The sequence below is a fragment of the Cyprinus carpio genome, chromosome A7, assembly GCF_018340385.1.
Source record: "Cyprinus carpio isolate SPL01 chromosome A7, ASM1834038v1, whole genome shotgun sequence".
Taxonomy (NCBI): Eukaryota; Metazoa; Chordata; class Actinopteri; order Cypriniformes; family Cyprinidae; genus Cyprinus; species Cyprinus carpio.
The window spans coordinates 9,082,370-9,106,952 of record NC_056578.1 but is presented as its reverse complement, the minus strand read 5'-3'; the positions used below and the strand labels follow the sequence as shown (position 1 = coordinate 9,106,952).

Below are 24,583 nucleotides of genomic sequence, written 5' to 3'. Positions count from 1 at the left end.
AATTTGTTTTTAAATTGTAATAATATTTCACAATATTACTGATTTTACTGTAATTTTTGATCAAATAGATGCAGCCTTGGTTTGCATAAGAGACTTATTTTTAATTTAAAAAAAATGATGGTATTATATATATCATTTATCCTGTTAATAACAGATTTATGTTGTTTGTATGAAAGCTGAAAATTCAACAACTGACAAAAACAATAAAAACCCCTAATAAAGATCCATATCCACTGGAGAAGAATCACGTAGGAGCAACTTGTTTTTTAAACAAGAAAATAATTTATTTCTGGAACACAATAACCATTCTTGTAATAATAAATTATGCAATCACACACCATTGGTTTTTCAAATCAAAAACACACCAGTGATTGAGATATTATGCTGCATGGGGTTCTGAGGTCATGAAAAATGACACATTCAAAAACCAGCCATCAAACACAATAAACCGTGATGAGAATGTGGGTCAGAATAGGAGGAACAGTGACAATCTCAAAGCTTTGTGAATATTCTACTCTATATTCTGCAAATAGACTTCTCTTTTTGATATATATATGGCCTTTCACTTTCCTTTTATAATTACTATTTGACTGCAGCAAGAAAACATTTTCTCTAAACTCCATTTGACACAATATTTTCTTTGAGCAATTCATCTCAGTTTGGCGTGGAGAAAAAGAGAGAGAAAAAAAATCCAAAGCGTTATTGCTGATCGTCAAACAAATTAAAGTTCCCTGGTTTCCATAACCCATCAATATATTGTATTTTTATCTTCCAATGCAAGTTTCTTGGTAGTTTTCACAAGCAGACGTGGTGATATGATGCAAACATTCACATACACACATTTACAATGTACATAAGAGAATAAAAACACTGAAAGTGACATTGAAAGTAATGTAAAATATAACAACAAACAAAAATTTGTTAACGTTTGTAGAGGATACACAACATAAGCCCGTGTTTTCTGTGCAAAAAGTAAGTGGGAGACATTCTGAAAGGCAAACTGGGTCGACATCAGAGATTGAATTTGTGCTGGTGCAAAAGGCCAAATATTTCCGATCACCGGAAACAGCCGAACACTGACACCCAACCGGGAGCTTTCAGACGCAAGTTTACAACATACCTTCACTGACTACAGAGACTAATCGACAGAAAAGACTAAACAAAACCTAACAGAGGGGAGCTGAACTCTCTCTCAACCAACGAATACTACATATCTAGATGGGATTTTATAAACTGTATCAGTTGAGAGTTGTTGGGTGTGAAAGTTAACATTCACCTCAGTGCTTTTACACCTGATAACCCACAGGGGGCGTCTTTCAGCTGTTAATTGGTAAGAAGTCTTTTGACACGTACAACACAAAGTGCTGCAGACTCTTTCTCCTTTAAGAAGATGCATCACTTCTGAGGCTAAACACTAACATTGAAGGCAATTAAGTATGTTATAAACGCACATATTTTACCACATATAACTGATGGTTTTCGCCAATCAGTGACAATCTTCACTCAACTGTCATGAATACTAAACATTACACAGGTTATTAGATTATTATTTTTTTTTGGTCATCAAGCGCCTTTTTTTTAGTTTTTTCCTTTCTAAACGCAGATAATAAATTTTCTTTCACAGCTGCAGCATGATGATAAACCAGTAAAGATTATAAAATCACACAAAACATGTCCAGAAATGGCAAAGTAATAATTCATCCCCACCCAAAAAACAACAAAAAGAAAACATTGTTTTTATGAAAATAATTAAAAAAAAAAAAAAAAAAAAAAAATTATATATATAATAATGTCATAATAATATAATAATGAAAATAATGTCAAAATGTAAAAAAAAAAAAAAAAAAAAGTAAAAAAAAAAAAATTTTTTTTTGTTTATTGTGCAGTGAAATATTACCTGGCCATTTTGTGGCTGATGGCTTATGACGGCTTCCCTGAAACAAGTCAAATCTAACCGCACTAAACTGCTGTGTTAAAGGTTTTCAGAGGCCTTTGGAAATAACACTTTGGATGTTCCCTTCAAATGTAAACTTATATCTAATATATTTTCCCCTCTGCATTGAATTATTCTAATGAGTAACAAGAAGAAGACCAGTTCCATTTCAGACAGTCTTGATTCCAAATATAAAGCAACACATAAATTCATCAAGTAATTGCACAAAACAGCGAAACGAAAATGAACAAGATTAAGAAAAAACCCTAAAACGATACAACAGCACAAAGTAACCAGTTTTCACAGACGTGCACCAGGAAATGCACTGGTGTCTCCCACTGGGTCCCAAATCAACACGTTACACAATCATCTAGATCTACCACCTTCAGTGGTTCTGCACAAACACGAGTCAATACTGCAGCAACAGCGTGTGCTGCTCTCCACAGGAGCAGAACTTCAACGGAACGGGATTTGCCATCTACAACTGGGTCGTAGTGATTGTGGGACGGCCCACAACACGTTTTAATAAACACAAGGGATCATCGAGTTCAAACGTCATATAAAAGTGCTAAACAAAAGCTGATTGATTAGGAATGTGACTTGGATTCAACCGACAAGGCTTCATGATTAATAAAGTTTCTCCTGTCACACTATGGTACACTTGAAAAGGTCTAGTTAGGTTTAAAATAAGTGTGGCATGAATTCTACCCTGTGTTTAAATGGTTACCAGACCAAGAACTAAATAATAATATGCACTCAAACAGCATGCCGGTCATATCTATAAGCACACAGTGCCTGCATAACAGTCACTTCCCATAAACTTGTGTGTTATGTACAGTAAAGTTTGCGTGCCGGTTTAATAAGCCGGCTGGGTGAATCTCACAAAACTGGTCAAGAACATGTCTAGATTATATTTCAATCCAAAAACCAATGAACGGAGTTCTTTTAGATGCATCTTATTTTAAGGACCATTACATTTTTTGCATTGTGACATGCAATTCTCATTATCTTAAAATAAATCAATTTCATTCCCTTTAATGTAATGTAAAAAAAAAATAGTATTATTGAAATATAAACAGTATTATTTGTTTCAATGCCTTTCATTAACAGTGATTTAGATTATTGTATTACAAATAATTATTTTGTTTGTGCAACACCGTAAAAGCATGAGATGCACCACTGAAAAAAAGATAAATCACCCCCACAAACTGAAATTTACCAAAAAAAGGGGGAAAAATGTGCTTACATTAATGCTGAATATTTTAATTGTCTCAAAAATAGACTTCTTTTTATTTAGGCAAAATATTATCTTTTAATATTTTTTCCAAAAATAAAATTTTTTTCCACCCTCTTTGATTTTTGTGAGATTCACCCAGCTCTGCTAGATCTTGTTTAGCAGTGATACACTTTCAGTGTCCTAATTAGAAAGCAAGTGATACTGGTTTTATCTAAACTACAAACTACAGTAAATCTAAAACGCCGCCCTCGCTACACAGGTTCTGTGATTGTTTTTTGGTCATCGAGTGGCATTGTTTTCTCCCTTGGAAAGTCGTTACGATTCATGTTGGTAATAAACCGTGATAAAAAAGAGAAACAAATTTTCCCACTGACAGTGAATGCTTGAAGATGGTGGTCCGACCCTTCGTGCGCGTGGTGAAAACGTCACGGTTGAGGTGAAACGGAGTCGGGCTCGGTTAGGATTTACTGTCTTGGCATTTGGTTTCAATGGAATGGGCGCCTTGACTTTGGCACGGCGGTTTCTGTTTCTCCCACTGGCAGATGGTATTGGAGTAGCCCACGATGACCTTGTCCATCCAGGTGAGGGGCTGAGGGAACAGCACAGCGCCCTCGAAGAAACCCAGGTGTCCACCGTGCAGCGTCAGAGCGAAGATCACGTTTTCTTTCTTTTCTGGAAGGTGAAAAAATGAACCAATCGATCTCAGAATTGTAACACAAGTGACTAAATGCAAAACTCAAATACACCTGTTATAGAAGTGCGTTTCCGCCACTGAATTAAAAAAATATATAACTTTTTCCTCTTACAATTCTGACTTTTTTTCTATGAATACGAACTCGCAATTCTGACTTCTTTTCTCGGGATTGTGAGATATTAATTTTCTCAGAATTTTCTCAAAATTGCAAGTTTATATTTTAAAATTCTGATTTTATAACTCACAATTGCGAATGCAGTCAGCTAGTGTTTGTTATTAAAACTAAAACTATTCATTATTTTGGTTATCTGAAATAAAGCTGGATACATTTTGCCTAAATTTAAGTTAAAAGTTAAAAAAGTTAAGTTAAAGCAACTAAAATTCTAAAATACAAAAACTAATAAGATCTCAAAGCACAATAAAAAAAAAAAAAAAAAAAAAAAAAAAAACTACATCAGTATATAAAGAACACTAAAATAACACTGCATTCAGCCAGTAACTATCAGGGCTGAAGGGGAAATTAATTACTTGTTTACTGTTTATCTGCTCACTGATAGCGGTGCAAGTATATCTTGAGAGCTACAGCAAAATCTACCATTTTTACTATTGCAAAATATATATTGTCATACTGCCAAGCCTTGGTCTATTGCATCAGATTGCTACACTTCCTTTAAAGAAGCCTTGCTTGTAAATCTTTACAACAATACTGAGCCCCGTCACACTAACATAAAAAAATCCTGACTTCCTGACACACTGTGTTTTAATACTCCCCCAGTGTTGACCATTAGAGTCAAACAGTCAAGAGTTTGTCATTATGACTCGACACATTATGATTTTATATATATATATAGATAGGAGTATGTTTATACAAACAGAGATCTCATGAATGTCACATGCATGTCTATTTGGGTCTCTGGAGGAATTATGGGTGTTTTTGGCACATGAGGTCATTGTCTAATTAAAGATCAGTGTAGAAATAGGCTGTAGGCGTGCTGAAGTGGTATGAGAAGCCGTCAGAAAAGACTACAAGAAAAATACAGCCAAAACAAATGGAAAAAAGTACTATTAGGTGGTGTGTTTAAACCAAGCAACACTTTCACTATTGCTCATACTTAAGGTTAGAAATCTGAACAGACTCCAGCCATGCAGCTCCATGCAATCACATACCAGTTTATGCATTCAAGTATTTTACTTAATTAATTAAAAACAGTAATTTATTTATTTATTTCAATCCATTACTTTAATAAGCAATCAAACTTATTATTTTTTTCATGTATAATAGATGGTGTCACGGTCAAGCACCGTTTAGTTGAGGATAAAATTAAAAATAATACACTCCCCGTATCTGTTAGATTCCTTTTGAAACCCAGTGCTGTACCTGCGAGTGTGCGAGGGATGGTGAGCAGTGAGTTGTGCACGAGCGGATCGTCACCAGAGTTCACCAGCAGAAGAGGCACATTTATCTGCAACACAGAGAGAGGAACTAGAGTCACAAACAGGATGCCACCACATACTATTTCCTTGTAGACTCTCTAAAGCTATTCACTAAATAGCATTATTATTTTACTCACATTATGAATGAAATGAACACAGCTCTCCTTCTCATAGTACTCCTTCAGAGAGTTGTGCCCGTGGAATTTTCTAGAAAACAAATTGACAACTTGCTATACTAGAAATATACTGCCTACGAACATAGATCATGTGGAAACTTTTCTGTTGAAATAGCATGTAAAAAGCCAATTTATAAAGTTAACACATTACCATAACATATGACCTTTGGAAAACACTTTATTTTAAGGTGTACACGTTACATGTACTTGTACTATTATAATAACAAATAATTATGCATAAATACATGCAAGTAACCCTAATCCTAACCATATAGTAAGTACATGTAGTTAATTAATATTACTCAGTACTTAATCTTTAATTACACTGTAACAAGGACACCTAAAATAAAGTGTAACCTGACCTTTTTTAATTTTTTTCAACTGTTAAAAATGTATTTGTATACATGTAAAAAAAATTACATTAAACTAGATAAGTTAATGCATCATTCATTCTGACTTCATGTTAGTTACAGGGTTATTATCATTAACTAACATCATAAAAAAACTGAAATAAAATACGTTAACTGATAATATTTTATTTCAGCCAATTGCCAAGGCAACATTTCTCATTTTATTAGTTTAACTAAACTAAAAGAAAGAAATACTAAAAGAACTAAAACTGAAATAAAAATGAAAAATAATTAATTTATCTTTATAGACATTTCAAAGCCAAACTTAATAAAAAATACAACAAAATGAATAAAACATTAACAAAAATTAAAAAATAAGAATGAATTCAAAATATAATAGCGTATTAATAATACTGATATAAAACTGTTTAGTTGCTGCTTTAAAAAAATGCTAATGAATGTAACCTTATTGTAAAGTGTTACCATTTTCTTATTCGACTGTAGCAACAGCTTTTATTGTGATAGCAATAGCTGTAGTAACTAAGGTGTTTCATAACAGCACAAAATCTTTGACAAGGCTGAAGGAAGACTGATTTTCAGAGAGCATGACTTAAAACTAGTGCATACTGTTTGTTCACTGTGTGGTCTATTACAAATCTCAAGTCACAAAATATGTATCCGTTTCACAACAGAATTACAAAAACCACATTTAGCAATTTCCCTGCACTCACCTCATGATGTTGTCATCGATCTGCATGAGAGATGTGGCAGTGTAGAGCCGGCTCAGATCCGTGTCCACCATTTTAGTGGAGCCCACACCGAATAACACGCTCCTGTTGAACCACAAAACACGACATTGTGCTGACACTGTTAAACTGACAGCCCCGTGGTTAGATTTATATTCTCTTACCACCCAGAAGAGAGTAAATTTATCTTGTTTTTGTGTCATCAGAGACAGCACTACTGTAAGTTATTCTGAGGTCTCCTAATGGTTTGATCGCAAAAGAAGACGTGAGCTCAACACAGTTTCAGAAGGAGAGTGAATATCACAGCCAGCCACTCAACACCACCCACACCGACGGCTGTCAGATTCACCGCTGAGTGAGGACGAGATCAACAGTACCTGTGAGACAAAATGATCTTCTTCATGTTGTCAGCCATCAGGAAGTTATAGAAACGACGGCACTGGTCCCACTGCAGAAACGTCTCCTGAGCCCTGAAATACACACACACACACACACACCACAGAATGAGTTTTCAATGCTATTCACACTACGTAAAATTCTGTCTTTCATATTTTTAATGTTTGTAATGTTACGAAGACCAAACTGACTTTACAATAGTTTTAAAAGTAAATAAAAAAAAGATATATACATAGAGAGAGAGAGAGAGAGAGAGAGAGAGAGAGAGAGCGCGAGCGAGCGAGAGAGAGAGAGAAAGAGGGGGGCGTGAGAACCAGAGGGGCGTCAGTGACATTTCACCAACTTTACAGAAAGGCCAAAACATTGTGTACTGATTACAGTTTTTTTATAATAAAAATGTATACACAAATGGCTTACTGAACAATATTTTAACATTTATTCAGGAAAAAAATAATAATAATAATTTTATTAAATAAAAATAAAATGATATTAAGAGGTTCTTCCATATAATATCCATAACTGCATATATAATATATATAAATAACTAATATAAATAATTGTTCTACATTAAATTATTATTTTTTAATTCATTATTAAGCTGTTCCTGACCATTTTTCAGTCTCTCTGCCCCTGAAAATATATAAATATAAATATAAATATAAATATAAATATAAATATAAATATAAATATAAATATAAATATATTTATTTACATTTATACATATGTGACCCTGGAGCACAAAACAGTCTTAAGTCGCTAGGGTGTATTTGTAGCAATGGCCAAAAAAAACTTTGTATGGGTCAAAATTACAGATTTTTCTTTTATGCCAAAAATCACTAGGATATTAAGAAAATATCATGTTCCATGAAGATATTTTGTAAATTTCCTACCGTAAATATATCAAAACTTAATTTTTGATTAGTAATATGCATTGCTAAGAATTCATTTGGACAACTTCAAAGGCGATTTTCTCAATATTTTGATTTTTTGCACCCTCAGATTCCAGATTTTCAAATAGTTGTATCTCGGCCAAATATTGTTTGTAACAAACCATACGTCAAAGGAAAGCTTATATATTCAGCTTTCAGATGATGTATATATATGTATATGTATATATATATATAGTTATGTATTGCTAAGAAGTTTTCAGAGGCAGAGAGAACATGGGCATGAAAAACTAAATTAATGGAGAAAAAAAAAGTAGAAAAATTAATATGTTAAAATTTCAAAAATATAAAAAGTATAATATGCATGAGCCCCTTTAATATCAATTCCAGTTAAATTCATAAGGTGCATTAAAAGGGATCTTGAATATAATAATCTGTCAGATAATCAGGCAGAGCAGATTAGCAGAGGCTTTATAGATTCAGTAATCCTGTCTGAAGGCAGAGCTCGTCTGTTCGGCAGCACGCTGATGCCAGTGCCAAGTGTGCCACACTGCTGCAGAAAAGCCCAGCAGAGACAGCACAGACAACAACAAGGTGTGGCTTTAGATTCACTGAAGCCCACACACATCCACTGCATTCCACAGCTGCTTCTGCACTGAAACCCACATCACATGCTTACTCACTGATGTCAGATGTGGCAAGAGATGTTGCTATGGTTGATATTTACTGTTGACATGTCAACACTGACATCTTTACAGCCAGGGTGCAAAGTATGCAATCCCTTTTTTTGGCTCTGCCATATAAGTCAAACCAGATTTACATATCTCAAAAACGTATCTACTGTATAATAAACCAATATATAATGACAGTACTTTGTGTTTGGTCTATCCTGTATACAGACTGATACTGAATGCTTATTACATAGAGTTCACTAGAGTGGCCTACTGTTGCTATGGTTACCTCTTCAAGTGAACACAACTTGGTAACTCTATTTGGTGCTAGTTAAAACTAACCAGACTGACTTGTTAGTTAAACCATTAAAATATTTGAGGTCAGTAAGTGGTTTTTATTTTTTGGAAGAAGTCTACAAACGGTTAGGCCTACAAATGTTTACGTAAGCCATTAATCTGTGCAGCACTGATGGGGGAATGTAGTGAAAAATGTGATAAATGACTGATATCAGCATCCTAAGTTTCAAGCTTTATAACTTTTGTCACTCTGCAATTCTACACTCCCATTCAAATGTTTGGGATCAGAAGGATTTTTTTAAATGTTTTTGAAAGAAGAAGTCCATTAATGCTCACCAAGGTGACATTTATTTCACCAAAACAGTAATATTGTGAAAAATTATTACAAAATAACTGTTTTCTATTTGAATATGTTAAAATTAAATTTATTTCTTAAAGCTGAATTTTCAGCATCATTACTCCAGTCTTCAGTGTCACATGATCCTTCAGAATTCACTCTAATATGCTGATTTGCTGCTCAAGAAACATTTATGATTATCAACAATAATAATAATATTATCAATGATGAAAAACAGTTGTGCAGTTTAATATTTTTTTCAGCATTCTTTGATGAATAGAAAGTTAGAAATATAAATCTTCTGTAATATATTATACATATCTGTAATGTCACTTTTGATCAAAGTAACACATCTGAATAAAAAAAAAAAAAGTTGAAATTGAAACGCACCTTATTGAATTTGCTGAAATAGAGGTGCTTAGCACTTTTGACTTCCTTTGGGAGGATTTAAACATGCCCTAGAAATTCACCAACTGTTTAAGCTGTACCATTAGAGAAGCACTATTTAAGCTAACAGAGATATGCTTATACAAATGTACAAACACAGTGTGTTTACTTTGCACGAGTTTCATGCAACATGCAAATGTCAGGTGGAGGAAGCAGGTGGACACAATACTGAGACCATCTGTGCCTTTTATATCACTAACTACAATGTATGTATACACTGTCAGTTCATATCTAGAGTTCAGTCAGCAGTGATGAAATGGTCCATCTTCTACCCAAAGCAAGCTGGCATCATTTTTATCTGTGCAGTACGCCCAACCCTTCATGGATCCCTGTCCCACACCCTCTGGAGCAACATCAGGTATTACGTAGCTTCTGTCTGGGAACAGAGCGGCTCACCTTAGTGCACTGTAGCCCTGGCACACGCTCACACAGCACAGAACACGCTCCTGGTTGGTACGGTTCTCTCCCAGGAACTTGCACACAATATTCCCCCCCAGACTGAAGCCCACCACGATAAGTTTGGTCTGGGGATACGTCTTTTTGATGAAGCCCACCATTGCTGCAAACTCCCATGTACAACCTGTGGAGAGAAACAACAAAAAAACAAACAAAAAAAATTCATTTTGCCAGTATCTACAACAAAATATGAAGGTGACTAGTCACAAAAACGGACTAGTTTAGCATTCTAAAATTAATATTTACATCTATAAAAACTGATAAAATAAAATCTGCTGAAGTATATAATAACACCAGATAAAATAAAAATATTTTTTTTAAATCAAATTAATTTATAATATGATAAAAAAAAAACTATAATAAATCAATTAAGGTGAACAGCACAGGTGTATGTATTGACAGTACATGTATGGCTTTAGGATCACAAAGATGGAATTAGAAAGGCCAAAAATATAACTCTTAAATTATGCCCAAGCATATTATTTACACAATTCTCAAACTCATATTAAATTGAGAAATATAAAGCATAAAACCTGATAAAATAGCATCTGATAAAATAAAACCAGATCAAATTAAAAAGTAATGAATAGGTTTAAATAAAATAAAAACTGAAAATACAATAAATAAAGACTTAAAATAAAATAAAAAAGCAGACAGCAAACGGCACAGATTAATGTATTGATTGCACAAATGTATGTATAGGATCACAAAGGTTGAATTAGGAAGGCCAAACATTTAAATTATGACCAAACACATGATTTACACACAAAATTAAATTAAAATTTACATTAAAAAAAAAAACACAATTCTTTGCTGCAATAAAAAAACAGGCTTGCATGGATTACTGCTTTATTCAACAAACTGAAAAGTGTCTGATTCATTCACTATTTCCCTCTAGAAATATGAAGTTTATTGAATAAACACATTTGCTTGTCTCGTACCGTAGGTGAACATGCGAGGGGAGGTGAGCTCAATGTTCGGCAAGGCCCCGAGGTGATTGAGCACAGCACAGCGGTAGCCCTGTTTCTGTGAATAGTCCACAAACGTGCGGATATAGTGCTTCTCACTGTGGTTCCCAATGCCAGGACAGATGACCATGGTGACGTCCTCTGACAAATCAACACAAAATATTACAGCACCTGCTTCGGGAGCTTTCACATCTACACAAATAAATGCAAATGTATGCAGACAAAGTTTGAGTTGCTCAACATTATCACACTGTTTAACTTTTCATTTCCAGATAATGTGTCACAATATTAGCTCAGAGCAAACAAATGCAAAATACACTGAATAACAACACAGCTGCAAAAATTCACTTGCAAATGCATTGACATTGCAATAATACAGATGCATGTATTTATTTTACAATTACATATTTTTTGTATATTACTTTTTTTATGTGCTATTTTTGTTTCAAATTCAGCTCTTATCCAAATTATTAAAATGTCTTTGTCATAATTGCCATTAATGAGTCATTCTAAATGTGACATCTTTCTCTAAACCTTTTTTTTTTTAATTGAAAATTCTGTTTTAGCCAAAAAGGTATGGAAGCTTGTTTCTGCCACAGAATAAAAAAAAAAAAATCATCTTTTTATCTTGAATTTCCGTTTTTTTTTTTTTTTTTTGCAATTGCAAGTTTCTCTCACAATTCAGACTTTTTTCCTCAGAATTTTGATTTTACATCTTGAAATTTAGATTTTTTTTATCAGAATTCTACATGATTCTATTTTTTTTTTTCCACAATGGAATAAGAAAATGAAAAATTTATTTTTGAGTTTATTATTTAGTTATTTATTTATTTATTTATTTATTTTAAATATATATATATATATATATATATATATATATATATATATATATATATATATATATATATATATATATATATATATATATATATATATATATATAGATAGATATATATATTATATATATACAATAGCCCGATAGATAGATATAGTTTAATATATAAATTGAGATATAAACAATTTATATATAAACTGTAGATATAGTTTAATATCTCAGAACTGCGATTAAAACTCAGAATTGTAAGATATAAACTCAGAATTTATGAGAATAAAGAATTGCAAAAAAAGGCGCAATATTCTTTATTATATTTTTATTTCCTGTTGGAAATAAGCTTCTGTAAAAAGGTCACATTACCTAGATAAGTTCATCACATAGATGAGCACTGCTGTAATTCATACCTCTTCTTCAGAATGTTGATGAAGCAAACTATTTATTTGTCATTTAAATGACAAAGAGACTCTCATTTATCAGGTTTCCACATAGGAGTGTAGTGTTAGGGTCCAGCTCAGACTAAATAAACCCAACTACGTGGCACTGACCTCCGGACTGATGACCCGCCAGCGGTTCAAAGAGGTCAAAAGTTGCCGTGGCTCCGTCCTGCATGGGCAGATATTTGCGCAGGCCGAACGGGTGTGGTGCACTGACCCGACCCAACTTTCCATAGAGGGCTGTCTGCAGATGACCACTTTTACCCCATAGTAGAGGAGGAATGTACCTAGAATATGAAACACAATCTCAGATTTATACAATGTTACATGATTTGTGCTAAAAATCAACTTCAGAAAGACCCATTTGAAAACACTGAAGTAGCCTATAGTCAGCTCAGATGAGAGCTGTTCAAAAACATACACCGATGCATTAGGTCACATAAGGGTCATTGCTTTGATTTTGATCATTTTTAATTGGAAAATCACTCGTGAAGCAACACTGAGAAATGAACCATATAGGGCCTTGAAAAGGAAGATACCAAAAGAAAAAGTTTGTTAATATAATATTAAATTAAGATGTCTTTGATACTTCTTGAGTTACAGACATGCAACATTTGGAAGAGGAAAAATAAAAATACAAAAAGTTTTTTTTTTTTTTTTTTTTTTACATTTTTAAATCATCACCATTGGCATATAATGCAATGAGGGTTGCTAAAGTTAACAGATTTTACTAATAAATATATCAATCTCTGTGAAAAAAAATAAAATGACGACGCTGCCATCTTTCTAAAGTTATTGACTTCTCTTGTAATTTGGCTCCAAATCTCCAACTGCCATTTTGACCTCCTACAAAACAGTGGATTACTCTGTAAATATTCATCCATGGAATCTAATATTTTGGCTTTCATCACTATTTGTGTTTATTTTTCTTGAGAAAAAAATAACAAAATCTAAATTTTTAGCTGGGGACGTTTCTGAAATTTGGTTGATTTGACACTGAATGACCCGTAGGTCATTTTGAAAAACAAAGGAAACTGCTGTCAACGCAGTGTTTCTAGGTTCATGCTTCATCAAAATGAAACATACAGAGTGTGCATATTTTTCTGATGATTATGAACCATTAGTGTAGCAGCCCACATTGTAGCTGTTCCCCAGGTTTGTCTCTAGGTCTGGGCACTGGGACGGGTCACATTACTGCTGACTCCATGCGTCATCACACAGGTGCACGCTGCTGTTATGTAATAGCCCCGCCTACCAATTAGGCTCTAACCAATTACACAGTGACCCTTCGCTAAGCTTGAGGGTTGCTCAGTGTTTAGACATTTAAGCCAAAACACTGGAACAAACATTGATAGTAAGAAGTGTTTCCCGAGTGGCAAATCAGTATATTAGAATGATTTCTGAAGGATCATGTGACACTGAAGACTGGAGTAATGATGCTGAAAATTCAGCTTTGATCACAGGAATAAATGACATTCTAAAATATATTGAAACAGAAAACATTTCAAAATGTAATTTTACAACTCTAATTAATATTTCACAATGCTACAGATTTGACTAATTTTGATCAAATAAATGCAGGCTTGGTGAGTGTAAAAGACTGATTTTTGAAAGCATAAAAAACACTGTGTGAAGACAACTTTCTAGAATATCGCAGTTAGATTTATACCTTTCTGAAATATCATCACTCGAGACACAACTTTGCACAGTATCAGTACAAATAGAGGCAAATATTCTAGAACATCACTGTTTAAAGATGAAACTTTCTAGAATATGTTTTGAGAGGTTAAAATTCTAGAATACTACTGTTTGGAGATGCAACTTTGTTTTGACATAATTAACTTCTCAGAACATCACTATTTTGGGCTGTAACATTCCATAACATTCTTTTTCACTGGCAATTGCCTAATCAACTTGGCCCACCTTTGCTCTGCTAACTAAAGGCATCCAGACCATTTAAAGAATGCTCGTTTGCACAAAGTGAGCCAGCAGTAAACAAAGGGCCCTTCTCACTGTCACTGGCATCTATTACAAACCTCCTGAAGTATTACATAACATGCTCTAGCTACATAACCACTGACTATTATATGTGATTATCTCTAAAATATCGGTTATGAGATGCAAGCAACGAAAGCCGGGCTGGTTTAATCTGCTCAGAATGACACGGTCAAATTAGACGAGGAAAGGATCAGCACAGAGAGCTTTACCAGAAAGAAACAAGTCATTTGAGGTTAACTGAGTTCAGTAAACCCTAAAGCAGATAAATTAAGCAACACAAACATCAACACAATGCAGACTTGCTTTAAATAACCAGGTGCATCTCTGGAATGTTGACAATGTTGAAGCGTCACTTAAAGAACAACAGAACCGACTTGAAACAGGCTTTTTTTTGTTCCCTGTACTGCATCTTTGACTGAGCTGCAGTCATCCACAAGCATGAAAGATAAAATAACAAAAAAAAAAAAAAAAAGGAAGCATGCAGCGGTACAGCCACGTTGGCGTGAAACGCCTAACAATGTTCCAAAGTCTAGACCCACAATGCAACATCACAGGCATGAGCGACTTTTATCAATGCTTAACAAAATAACCTCTAGATCTTCAAACTCTGAACGCTCTAAAGCGCTTGTTTTCTTAAAAGGCGTTTTGCTGGAAAATCCTCCAGCATAACAAACATGAGAAAAGTTCATTGTGTCACCGAGGAGATAAGGATAAGTACGGACAATGGGCTGAGTTTTGTCAATTGATCTCTTGGCACCTAGTGTAGTAGCTGTACTGGAAAATAATGATTGCATAACCAGCCGGGAATCACTATGAATTACAAAAAACACTCACCAGCACTGTGCAACAGACATATGCGATGCATATCGCAACCACTGAGGTCAGTGTGTGCAGATGACATGCTTATTATTTTAATTGCAGATTGTGATCTAATACAACAAAATGAACGTTAACCATCATGTGGAACTGAAACCAAGAATAACAATGGCTTGATAAATTAGCCAGTTAAGTGTATTACACACTATACAATGGCAGTGCAGGTATACAAACATTTCTGTAGATGTTATTGGAAAGGCACGCTTTGTCTTGGCTTCAAGTGTAAATGGTATATTAACCATATGTTGTTACAGCTAACAATAAACACTTGAAGCATCACCTCACTGTTCTCATAAACTGTTGTCGTGCAATTTGAGCATGAAAATCACTGCATTTCATGAGAAAAGTTTATATATTAAACACCTTCCAAAAATGTCTGACGCAACTGAAAAATCTAACTCATGAAAGCATTGATTGGCATGTATTTTACATTTATAGCACACTGCAGCAAGCATGCAGTATGGTTATTTTCACTGATAAAATTACCTTATTGTGTTTTAACGCTTAAACTTTGTGTTTGAGAGCGATGGCAAACGCTGTGCTGTGGTAATGGAACTTTACCAAAAAGTGTGATTTCTGACATTTACAAACTTCCTTTAGAAGTGTCTTAACTGTAGCTGTAACTCATGCAACATTACTCATTCTGTGTGAGGAACAATGCTGGCTTCTCTTTTCCCTACTTTGTATTATAGTTAAGGTGGTTACACCTGCACGTTTGGTGATTTTAAAGACTGCTGACCTTTAAAAAATAAATAAAAGGAATGTAGTACAGTGCAATGTTGTTGACTAAAACTATTAAAAATAGTTTTGCTAATTGAAATAAAGCTGAAATAAAGTGAAATATAAATGTTAGATGAAAAACCTAAATTTAAAAAACGTAATCTTGTTGAAAATAAAAAAACGCTACAGTTTAGGTTTTAAAAATAATAAAACTGAAATAAGAAATATTTTTAAAAGATTACAAGAATACAAAACAAAATTACTAAAAATGAACATATAAAAAAATGAAAGCTAAATCAAAATATGAATGCATCCCATAAATAATACATGGTTCTTTCATACAAACTGTGGTACTGATTACTATATTCATATAGCATGGCTTTTACATGGTAGTCTAAAGTAATTCAAAGAACACTGGTTTTATTTTAACACATTTCCAAAACAAACATGGCATAAATAAAGCTTGAAATAACTGTTAAATTAATATTTATGTTTCCTATTTCAATACATTTTAAAATATAATTTATTCATATGATGACAAAGCTGAATTTTCAGCATCATTACTCCAGTTTTCAGTGTCACATGATCCTTCGGAAATTATGCATGCATTAGCCTTAGCAACCATGTGCTAAAATCAGCGCAGCTTCAGGAACAGCCCCTAAGCCATTCTGAGATGTGGTTTACTCAGCAGACACAGTAAGTGCAGCGAAATGATAATCTAATGTGTCACACTCACTCTTTGGTCAGAATAGGACAGGACTTGAGCAGGAAGAGGTTAAGTGCTGTATCCTGGTAAGTGAGGTCCGGCGGAGCTGTGGGACTTTTCAAGTTTAGACACCGGACGATGACGTAGAGAACTGTGGCCACCGCTGCCAACTTCATGCCGTCAAACATCGCTGGCATCTCCGGCGCCACCGTGTACACCTCCGATTCATGAGGGTTCATATTTGCGCTGAAAATAAACAATAACAGCTGACTGATGCTCTACTTCAGTAAACTAGAATTGTTTGTTTGTTTGTGTTTAACGCCAGCTTCTGTGGCTATTTTCACGGAGAGAAAAATTAAGCATAAATATAAGCACAATGTAGAAAATCACATGAAATTATATGATGATCTATGGGTAAGATCTGGTTTGAACTCTTCCTATGTTCTGTCAGACAAATACAATGTGGCTAGTGGATACCAGAGTCACTTACTTTGTAAGTTAGATGTGTTCTCGTATTCTCTGACGAAGACTGAGGATTTTATGGGTGTGGACTGTAAGTCACAGTGATCTGGTCAATTTCTTTAAAGAAAGGAAAGAAGGAATGGTTACACCTATCAGAAACGAAAAAGAGTAGATAAGGTTGATTACGTATACTACCAGTGTCAAGTTGAGTACCAAGCCCATGTTAATTACGTAACCACCAGCCCTCTGCATGAATATTTCAACCCAATGTATATATTCTGTCTCAACTCAACTAGACGTCCCCGGCTCAAATTTTTGATTTGGTTAACAGTTTTTCTGGTGAAAGAAAGACCTAAATTAAGAAGAAAGCCAAAATATTAAATGTCATGGATGTATATTTACTGAGTAATCCAATATTATGCAGAATGACAATTTTCACCTGAGATTCGGAGCCAAATTACAGGGGTGTGAAAATGACTTTAGAAAGATGAGAGTATCATTATGTGATTTTCACACAGAGATCGGTAGGTCTATTAGCGAAATCTGTTGACTTCAGCAATCTTTGTTACCTTTTTTTTTTCTCTTTAAAAGAAAAGAAGAATCATCTTTATGCAACTTGGTTTTTGACCACTGAAAATTTGTACAATTTAACAATTTACTCCTGGAGTCATATTGAAATTGCATTATCTCTGGAAGTGAACCATACAGGGCCTTAAAAATGAAAAAAATGAAAAATGAAAGATGCCAAAAGGAAAGTTTGTTAAGACCCAACATCTAAAAGAGCATTGATAGATATCTTTAAAACTTCATGAGTTACAGGCATGCAAACTTTGGAGAAAAAAAAACATTTAAATGGTCACCATTGGCACATAATGCAACAAAGACTGCTGAAGTCAACAGATTCTACTAACAGACCTACCAATCTCTGTGCATAAATAATATTACATGGAATAAAAATAATCATTATATGGAAAAGAGCAGTAATCATGTCATAAATATAATGAAAGCGAATGGTGACTATGGCTCAGGGTTATAATGGTTAACCATAACTCAAACTAAAACCATTAAAACTTTTTTTAATTCAAAATAATAGAAACTTTAACTGAGGTAACATAAAATGTGTGTGTGTGTGTGTATATATATATATATATATATATATATATATATATATATATATATATATATATATATATATATATATATGTATACAATATATATATATATATATACACAGTACAGGTCAAAAGTTTGGAAACATTACTATTTTTAATGTTTTTGAAAGAAGTCTCTTCTGCTCATCAAGCCTGCATTTATTTAATCAAAAATACAGAAAAAACAGTAATATTGTGAAATATTATTACAACTTAAAATAATAGTTTCTATTTGAATATACTTTAAAAAAAATAATTTATTCCTGTGAAGCAAAGCGGAATTTTCAGCATCATTACTCCATCCTTCAGTGTCACATGTAACATCCAGTCTATCACATGATCATTTAGAAATCATTCTAATATTCTGATTTATTATGAGTGTTGGAAACAGTTCTGCTGTCTAATATATTTGATGAATAAAAGGTTAAAAAGAACTGCATTTATTCAAAATAAAAAAAAAATCTAATAATATATATTCTAATAAGATATTTTCTTTACTATCACTTTTTATCAATTTAACACATCCTTGCTGAATAAAAGTATTGATTTTATTTAAAAAAAAAAGAAAAAAAAATTTCTGACCAGTAGTGTATATTGTTATTACAAAATATTTATATTTTAAAAACATAGCTTCTTCTTTTTTTTGTCTTTTTTTTTTTACTTTTTATTCATCAAAGTATCCTAAAAAAGTATCACATGTTCTGAAAAAATATTAAGCAGCAGAACTGTTTCCAACTTTGATAATGAATCATCATATTAGAATGATTTCTAAAGGATCATGTGATATTGATCCTAAAAATTCAGCTTTGCATCACAGAAATAAATGATAATTTAAAGTATAATAAATTTAAAAACAATTATTTTAAATTGTAATAATATATCACATTACATTTTTTTCTGTATTTTTGATCAAATAAATGCAGGCTTGATGAGCAGAAGAAACTTCTTTCAAAAACATTAAAAATAGTAATGTTTCCAAACTTTTGGTCTGTACTGTATGTGTATGTATGTATTATATATATATATATATATATATATATATATATATATATATATATATATATAATATAAATAAAATGGAATAAAATGAATAAAAAAACTATACAGACTATAAAAAACTAATAAAAATTACAAAAAAAAAATGCTAAAACTTTAACTAGATTAAAATGAAAATGGAAAATAAAAAAATAAAACCTTATTTAAAATATTTATAAAAACTATAATAGTATCTCAATGATAGTAAAATAACACCGCCATGGGTGTCATTGGCTTTAATCTCATTATATGGCTTCAGAGGATATTATTCAAAACAGACACATACAGGTCTGAAAGACATCTATGACTCACTCTCCTCAAATGATTCCAATAAGGTTCTTTCATGACATTAATGTGTTAGATGAGGACTACAGCATTTAGAACAATTAAGTGTTAAATCTTATACTTATGCTTCTAAATAAAGTGGAAGTTTATGATAATCCTTTTAGAGTGCAAATTAATATAAAAGAAATTTCTTGATTTTAATTAGATAATGTTAAGGCATGGCAGTGTACATGATCCAGCTCTGAGTACACTTCAATTTTTAATCGTGAGGAAACGCACCTGTCAACTTGATTCCCTGAGACCAGGCTTATTTCTGTCTTAACATGCATGAAGTTCAATGGACTACATATGAATTTGATCCCCTAATTTAATGAGGAAGACTGGATTTATTTTATATCCATTCACGAGGTTGTGATTTGTGAAATGAATCTGAATCAATGAAATTAATGTAATAGGACATTATAAAGCAATCACAGTCAACAGCATTCACGGTTTTCAAACAATTTGAGAGATTGAGAAAATGAGAGATTCTCATGAAATTAAAATAAAAGGCCGGGGTATTTTTCACTCCAAAATCAAATGCAAAACAATATAGAGAAATTATAATTTTTAGCATCAATTAGATACATTTTTATTTAAGTTAAAGGCTTAGTAATTTTGTTGTGCTTTTTTTTTTATGTGCTTCAATTTGTTTGTTTATATCTTATTGCAATTCATTTAACATTTTATTAATTTCAAGTTACAACAAAAAAATCTGGTTTTAGTTCATTTAACTATAATTAACCCTGTTTAGGAGTATAACAACTATGAATATAAAAAATAGAAATCCCTATGCATCATTGCAGCATTTGTTGTATTGCTTTATACCAATTTTAAAATCATTGTTTAACAATATTCATTTACTGTACAGTAATAAAACTGTCATATGTCATACTGACCATTAAAAATAATAGAAATATTACAAGTAATTTAAGTTTGGAATACAATGAGAATGGAGGGATAATATCTGATTAATTGTCAGTAAAGTCATGTCATAATGCCAAATATCTCAATGATTTTGTTCATATAAATAATCTGGACATGCTCTTGACGGGTTTCAAAAAAATTACCTATGGGCATAATATGATTATAAGCTGCCGATTATGATCATAAATGATCTAGGTGTTAAGTACCAAAAGTATTATTAAAGTAAAGCAGATAAACACATTTCATCATGGTGTTTTTGTCCTGCAGAATAAGGCCCAGCATCTGCCTTTACTTCAAAACACCCTCACATACTGATATATTTTATTGTTATTAGATCTATAAACAGTGTGGATATGCATGCCTTAGAAAAACTAGTTTTTTGCAGATGTCAACAGGGAGAAACAGGAATCATCTGCCCATAATTTACACTGATATTAGTGCGATAACAACGTTACGTGCACATGACACACACACAAATATACACAAAACACACATAAAAAAAAAAAAACAAAACAATGCTCTTAAAAAAAAAAATACTGTTAGGTTAAAAGTAGCATAATATCGCTTAAATATTCAGAGTAAACCGGAAAAGAGACGACACCCCTACACATGTAAAAAAAAAAAAAAAAAACGCATCGATTCAAAGCAGACGAACGCATCATACCTCGTTCCCCAATCGATCACAAACAGCTCCGTTTCCCTGTATCTGTCAAATTTAGAAGAGTGCCTTCTCTGTGTGTTGATTTAGCGTTGCATTATCCGTGGTCCTTTCTAGTATTTTCTTCCCTCCTCGTCTCATCGACAGACAGACAGAGACGCAACAGCACTTCCTGCTTTACACGGGCTCATTTACATATCGAGCTCCCTATTGGCTCATAGAAACTGCTGCGTCATGGAGCACCGCCTCCTTTTTTATAACAGCGCTTCGAGGGCACGTTGCAGCAGCAGCAGTGGCGCATGTACTGGCTGCGAAAGGGAGAATGGTAGCACTTGCAATTATACGCCTCTAATGTAAATAATAATAATACTGGTGATAACAACAACAGTAATAACAAAGACATGAATATTAATACATTTACATTTAATCATTTAGCAGACGCTTTTACCCAAATGAGGACGATTGGAGCAATCAAACCAAAAAAAGAGCAAAAATATATAAGATATACGTGCTTTTTCTCAAGATGCCACATGCTTTAAACGTAAAATATTGGCCAACATTTGCAGGCATCATTGCTAGATCTCTTAACTAGCAAACTAGCTCCACCTTGCGAAATTGCATAAACTATTTTTGAAATGCATTCTTAAAATATAAATCATATTATATATATATTTCTTACAAAATACACTTCATTTGGCTGAATATGGATAGATAATATAGATAATATTAGATGAGGAATTTCAGAAATGTGGGAAAAAGGGGAGGGGAAAAGGTTAACATAGGGGAGGTTAAAATAAAAGTATATTGCTTAAATTAAAATATATAGTTGTAGCTTATATTGGTTGCTAACATTACCAGGAAAATGTAAATAATAATAATAATAATTATAATAATAATTCTCACAATATACTCATAATAATATACTATTCATACTACTACTATTCATATAATTGGTTTTTAATTATAAATATATATATTTTTTGTATAAATGTCTTTGTCATATTGTGTTTCAGTTGTTCAGTCAAATAAAAAAATTAAATAAATAGATCATTTAAATGAATAAATCATTGTTCAGGAGAGTAAAATGTTGATCTATGCCTAAAACAATGTTGTGAAAAATTTAAAGAGACATTTTAACGCCTTAGCATGATACCAGTGTTATCATTTATGCATATTTCTTTATAAAAATAAAAATGGCTAAAAGGTAAAAATACAACGAAACTTTTTGTTGTTGTCTCTAAACTCTCAAATACAGCAGAAATAAATATTGAGAGCATATCCTGTATGATCCAGTAGGGGGAAGCCACGGAGCAAATATATAAACACTCCCCTGCAGCAAAATACACTTTTAAACACTCATGAAGTTAAAAACGAACCTACTAATCCAACCAATCCAAATTTGAATGATAGGCTACTGATAGGACAAAGTACAAATATAGTAACCATAGTAACCGTATAGTAACCATATTTTTTTAGTGGATTGATTACCATTTGTATAACCATAGTATTACTACAAATTCCATGATTAAACTATGGTTAGTGTAGCAAAACCATAATTTGTTGTTACCTTCCCAGACAGCAAGCAGTGTGGCCCAGATTTGGCCCACATGTGGCCTGCATGGATTTCACGCGGGCCAGATGTTGGCCGGATCTGGGCCAACACTATGTTGCTGTCTGGGTTAGTAACCATGTTTTGGTTTTATTTGTAGTAAAAGCATGGTTAATTTTCATAAGGGTTGTGTTGTCTGCCCTAGCTCTCTCTACCTTCTTATAACACAATGTGAATATCTGTCTGCTAAATTATGACTGTAACTTTACAACAGATAATAATGATATGCTTTAGCATGCAGTATTTTCTGATAATCTGTTTGGTCATGTTATAGTGCATAAATGTTTTTCCCGCATTATAAATGTAAAACCTGCAGGAATGTGTAGCAATCCCGGGCCAAAATACAGGCCCTGCTTAACTAAGTAAACAAAGACAAAACTACTGTAGCCTATTTACAGATGAATCTGACCTGCACTTGAAGTAAGTCCAGAACAGATTAATAGTTTTGCCTCTCTGATCCAGCATTCTCGAGTCTCTCGCACTGATTACTCTAAAACAAACCTTTTAGCAGAGCCGAATTGGAGTGTTGCCAGTAAAGACTAACCGACTCATGATTTATTAGAGATTCATTATTGAATGGTGAAAATACAGATTAAAACTAAAGTAACGAGGCTGGTTTAAAAATGTAAGAAGTAGAAAGTACAGATATTACATTCTTAAAAATAAAGGTGCTTCAAAGGGTTCTTCAAGCGATGCCATAGAAGAACCATTTTTGGTTCCACTAAGAGCCATTCAGTCAAAGGTTCTTTAAAGAACCATCTCTTTCTTACCCTTTTAAATCTGAAGAATGTATTATCAGATGTTAAAGGTTCTTTATGGAACCATTTAAACAGAAAGGTTCTTCTATGGCATCGTGAAGCACCTTTATTTTTAAGAGTGTAGTGTAAAAATGTAAGGTTTGAAAGTAAAAAGTTGTCATAAAAATAAAAAGTGAAGTAAGGCTACTGATACTAGAAAAATCTACTTAAGTGCATTAACAAAGTATTTGCTGTCTGCCGAGCAGGGTAACAAAAGGTCAAAGGTCAGTATCATGCCCTAGTTGAAAATTCAACCAGTCCTAAATGGCTCAAAGAAGAATCTTCGTCATTTCTGGCATCATTTGGAATCCTAAAGAGATCAAACTAGATTCTTCACTGAATAAACTGAAGATTCCATTTTTACTTTTCACAATTTCAATTTAAGCGATCATCACCGGATCATCTCATTTGATCTATTTAGGACTGATACGAATCATAAATTGAGCTACAAGGAAAACATTCTCAGTATTTTGATACTCCAGGAACGAATGGCTTTTATCGCTTCACCTCTGCAACAATGAAAGTGACACCTAGTTCATTCACCCCTCAAGGCTCCAAGCGCTTGCCATAAAGATATAAAACCCACCTTTCTGTCAGCACAAGCAAACATACACATGTGACCGGTTCTTGACCGACGGGTCAGCGACTGTATCCCTCTCATCAGTATTCTGCTGCACTAACATGACAAGGCTGGAGCAAGGCTATCCAAACATCGAGCAAAAAACGGCCTTAGAGAACATAACCATTCATAGAATGGCTTTTACTTTGGTTAATTCATTTATTGCCTGTATTTATCTCAATATAGCCTAGTTCTTTAGAATACTGTATTTCCTGGATGGCCTATTTCAGCCCAAGATTTATACAAAAGAAACTATAAACATATATATATATAACCTATACAAATACCCAGAAATAACTTCAGCTTCACCTAATGACGTAAAGAATATGAGCTGCTAACTCATTCCCTCGTCATCTTTTAAAACCTTCCCCTCTTGAGTTCATAAAAGACATCAGACTGCACT

General features: G+C 33.2%; 1 protein-coding gene across 2 annotated transcripts; it reads right to left on the bottom strand.

Annotated features, from left to right (window-relative positions):
- Positions 1-259: 259 nt before the first annotated feature.
- On the bottom strand, positions 260-21,348 carry LOC109061832 (monoacylglycerol lipase ABHD2-like). Of its 2 annotated transcripts, none has more exons than XM_042759513.1 (11): positions 21,162-21,348; positions 17,089-17,209; positions 16,629-16,844; positions 12,410-12,585; positions 11,003-11,170; positions 10,002-10,185; positions 6,948-7,040; positions 6,556-6,657; positions 5,436-5,505; positions 5,243-5,327; positions 260-3,842 (listed from the first exon to the last, which is right to left on the bottom strand). In XM_042759513.1, exons 3-11 carry the CDS (start codon positions 16,835-16,837, stop codon positions 3,628-3,630), a joined length of 1,302 nt encoding a protein of 433 aa, XP_042615447.1. In that variant the 5' UTR covers positions 16,838-16,844; positions 17,089-17,209; positions 21,162-21,348; the 3' UTR covers positions 260-3,627. The 2 variants fall into 2 exon arrangements, with proteins under 2 accessions (XP_042615447.1, XP_042615446.1); XM_042759512.1 differs by having other exon boundaries at positions 17,089-17,177.
- Positions 21,349-24,583: the final 3,235 nt, after the last annotated feature.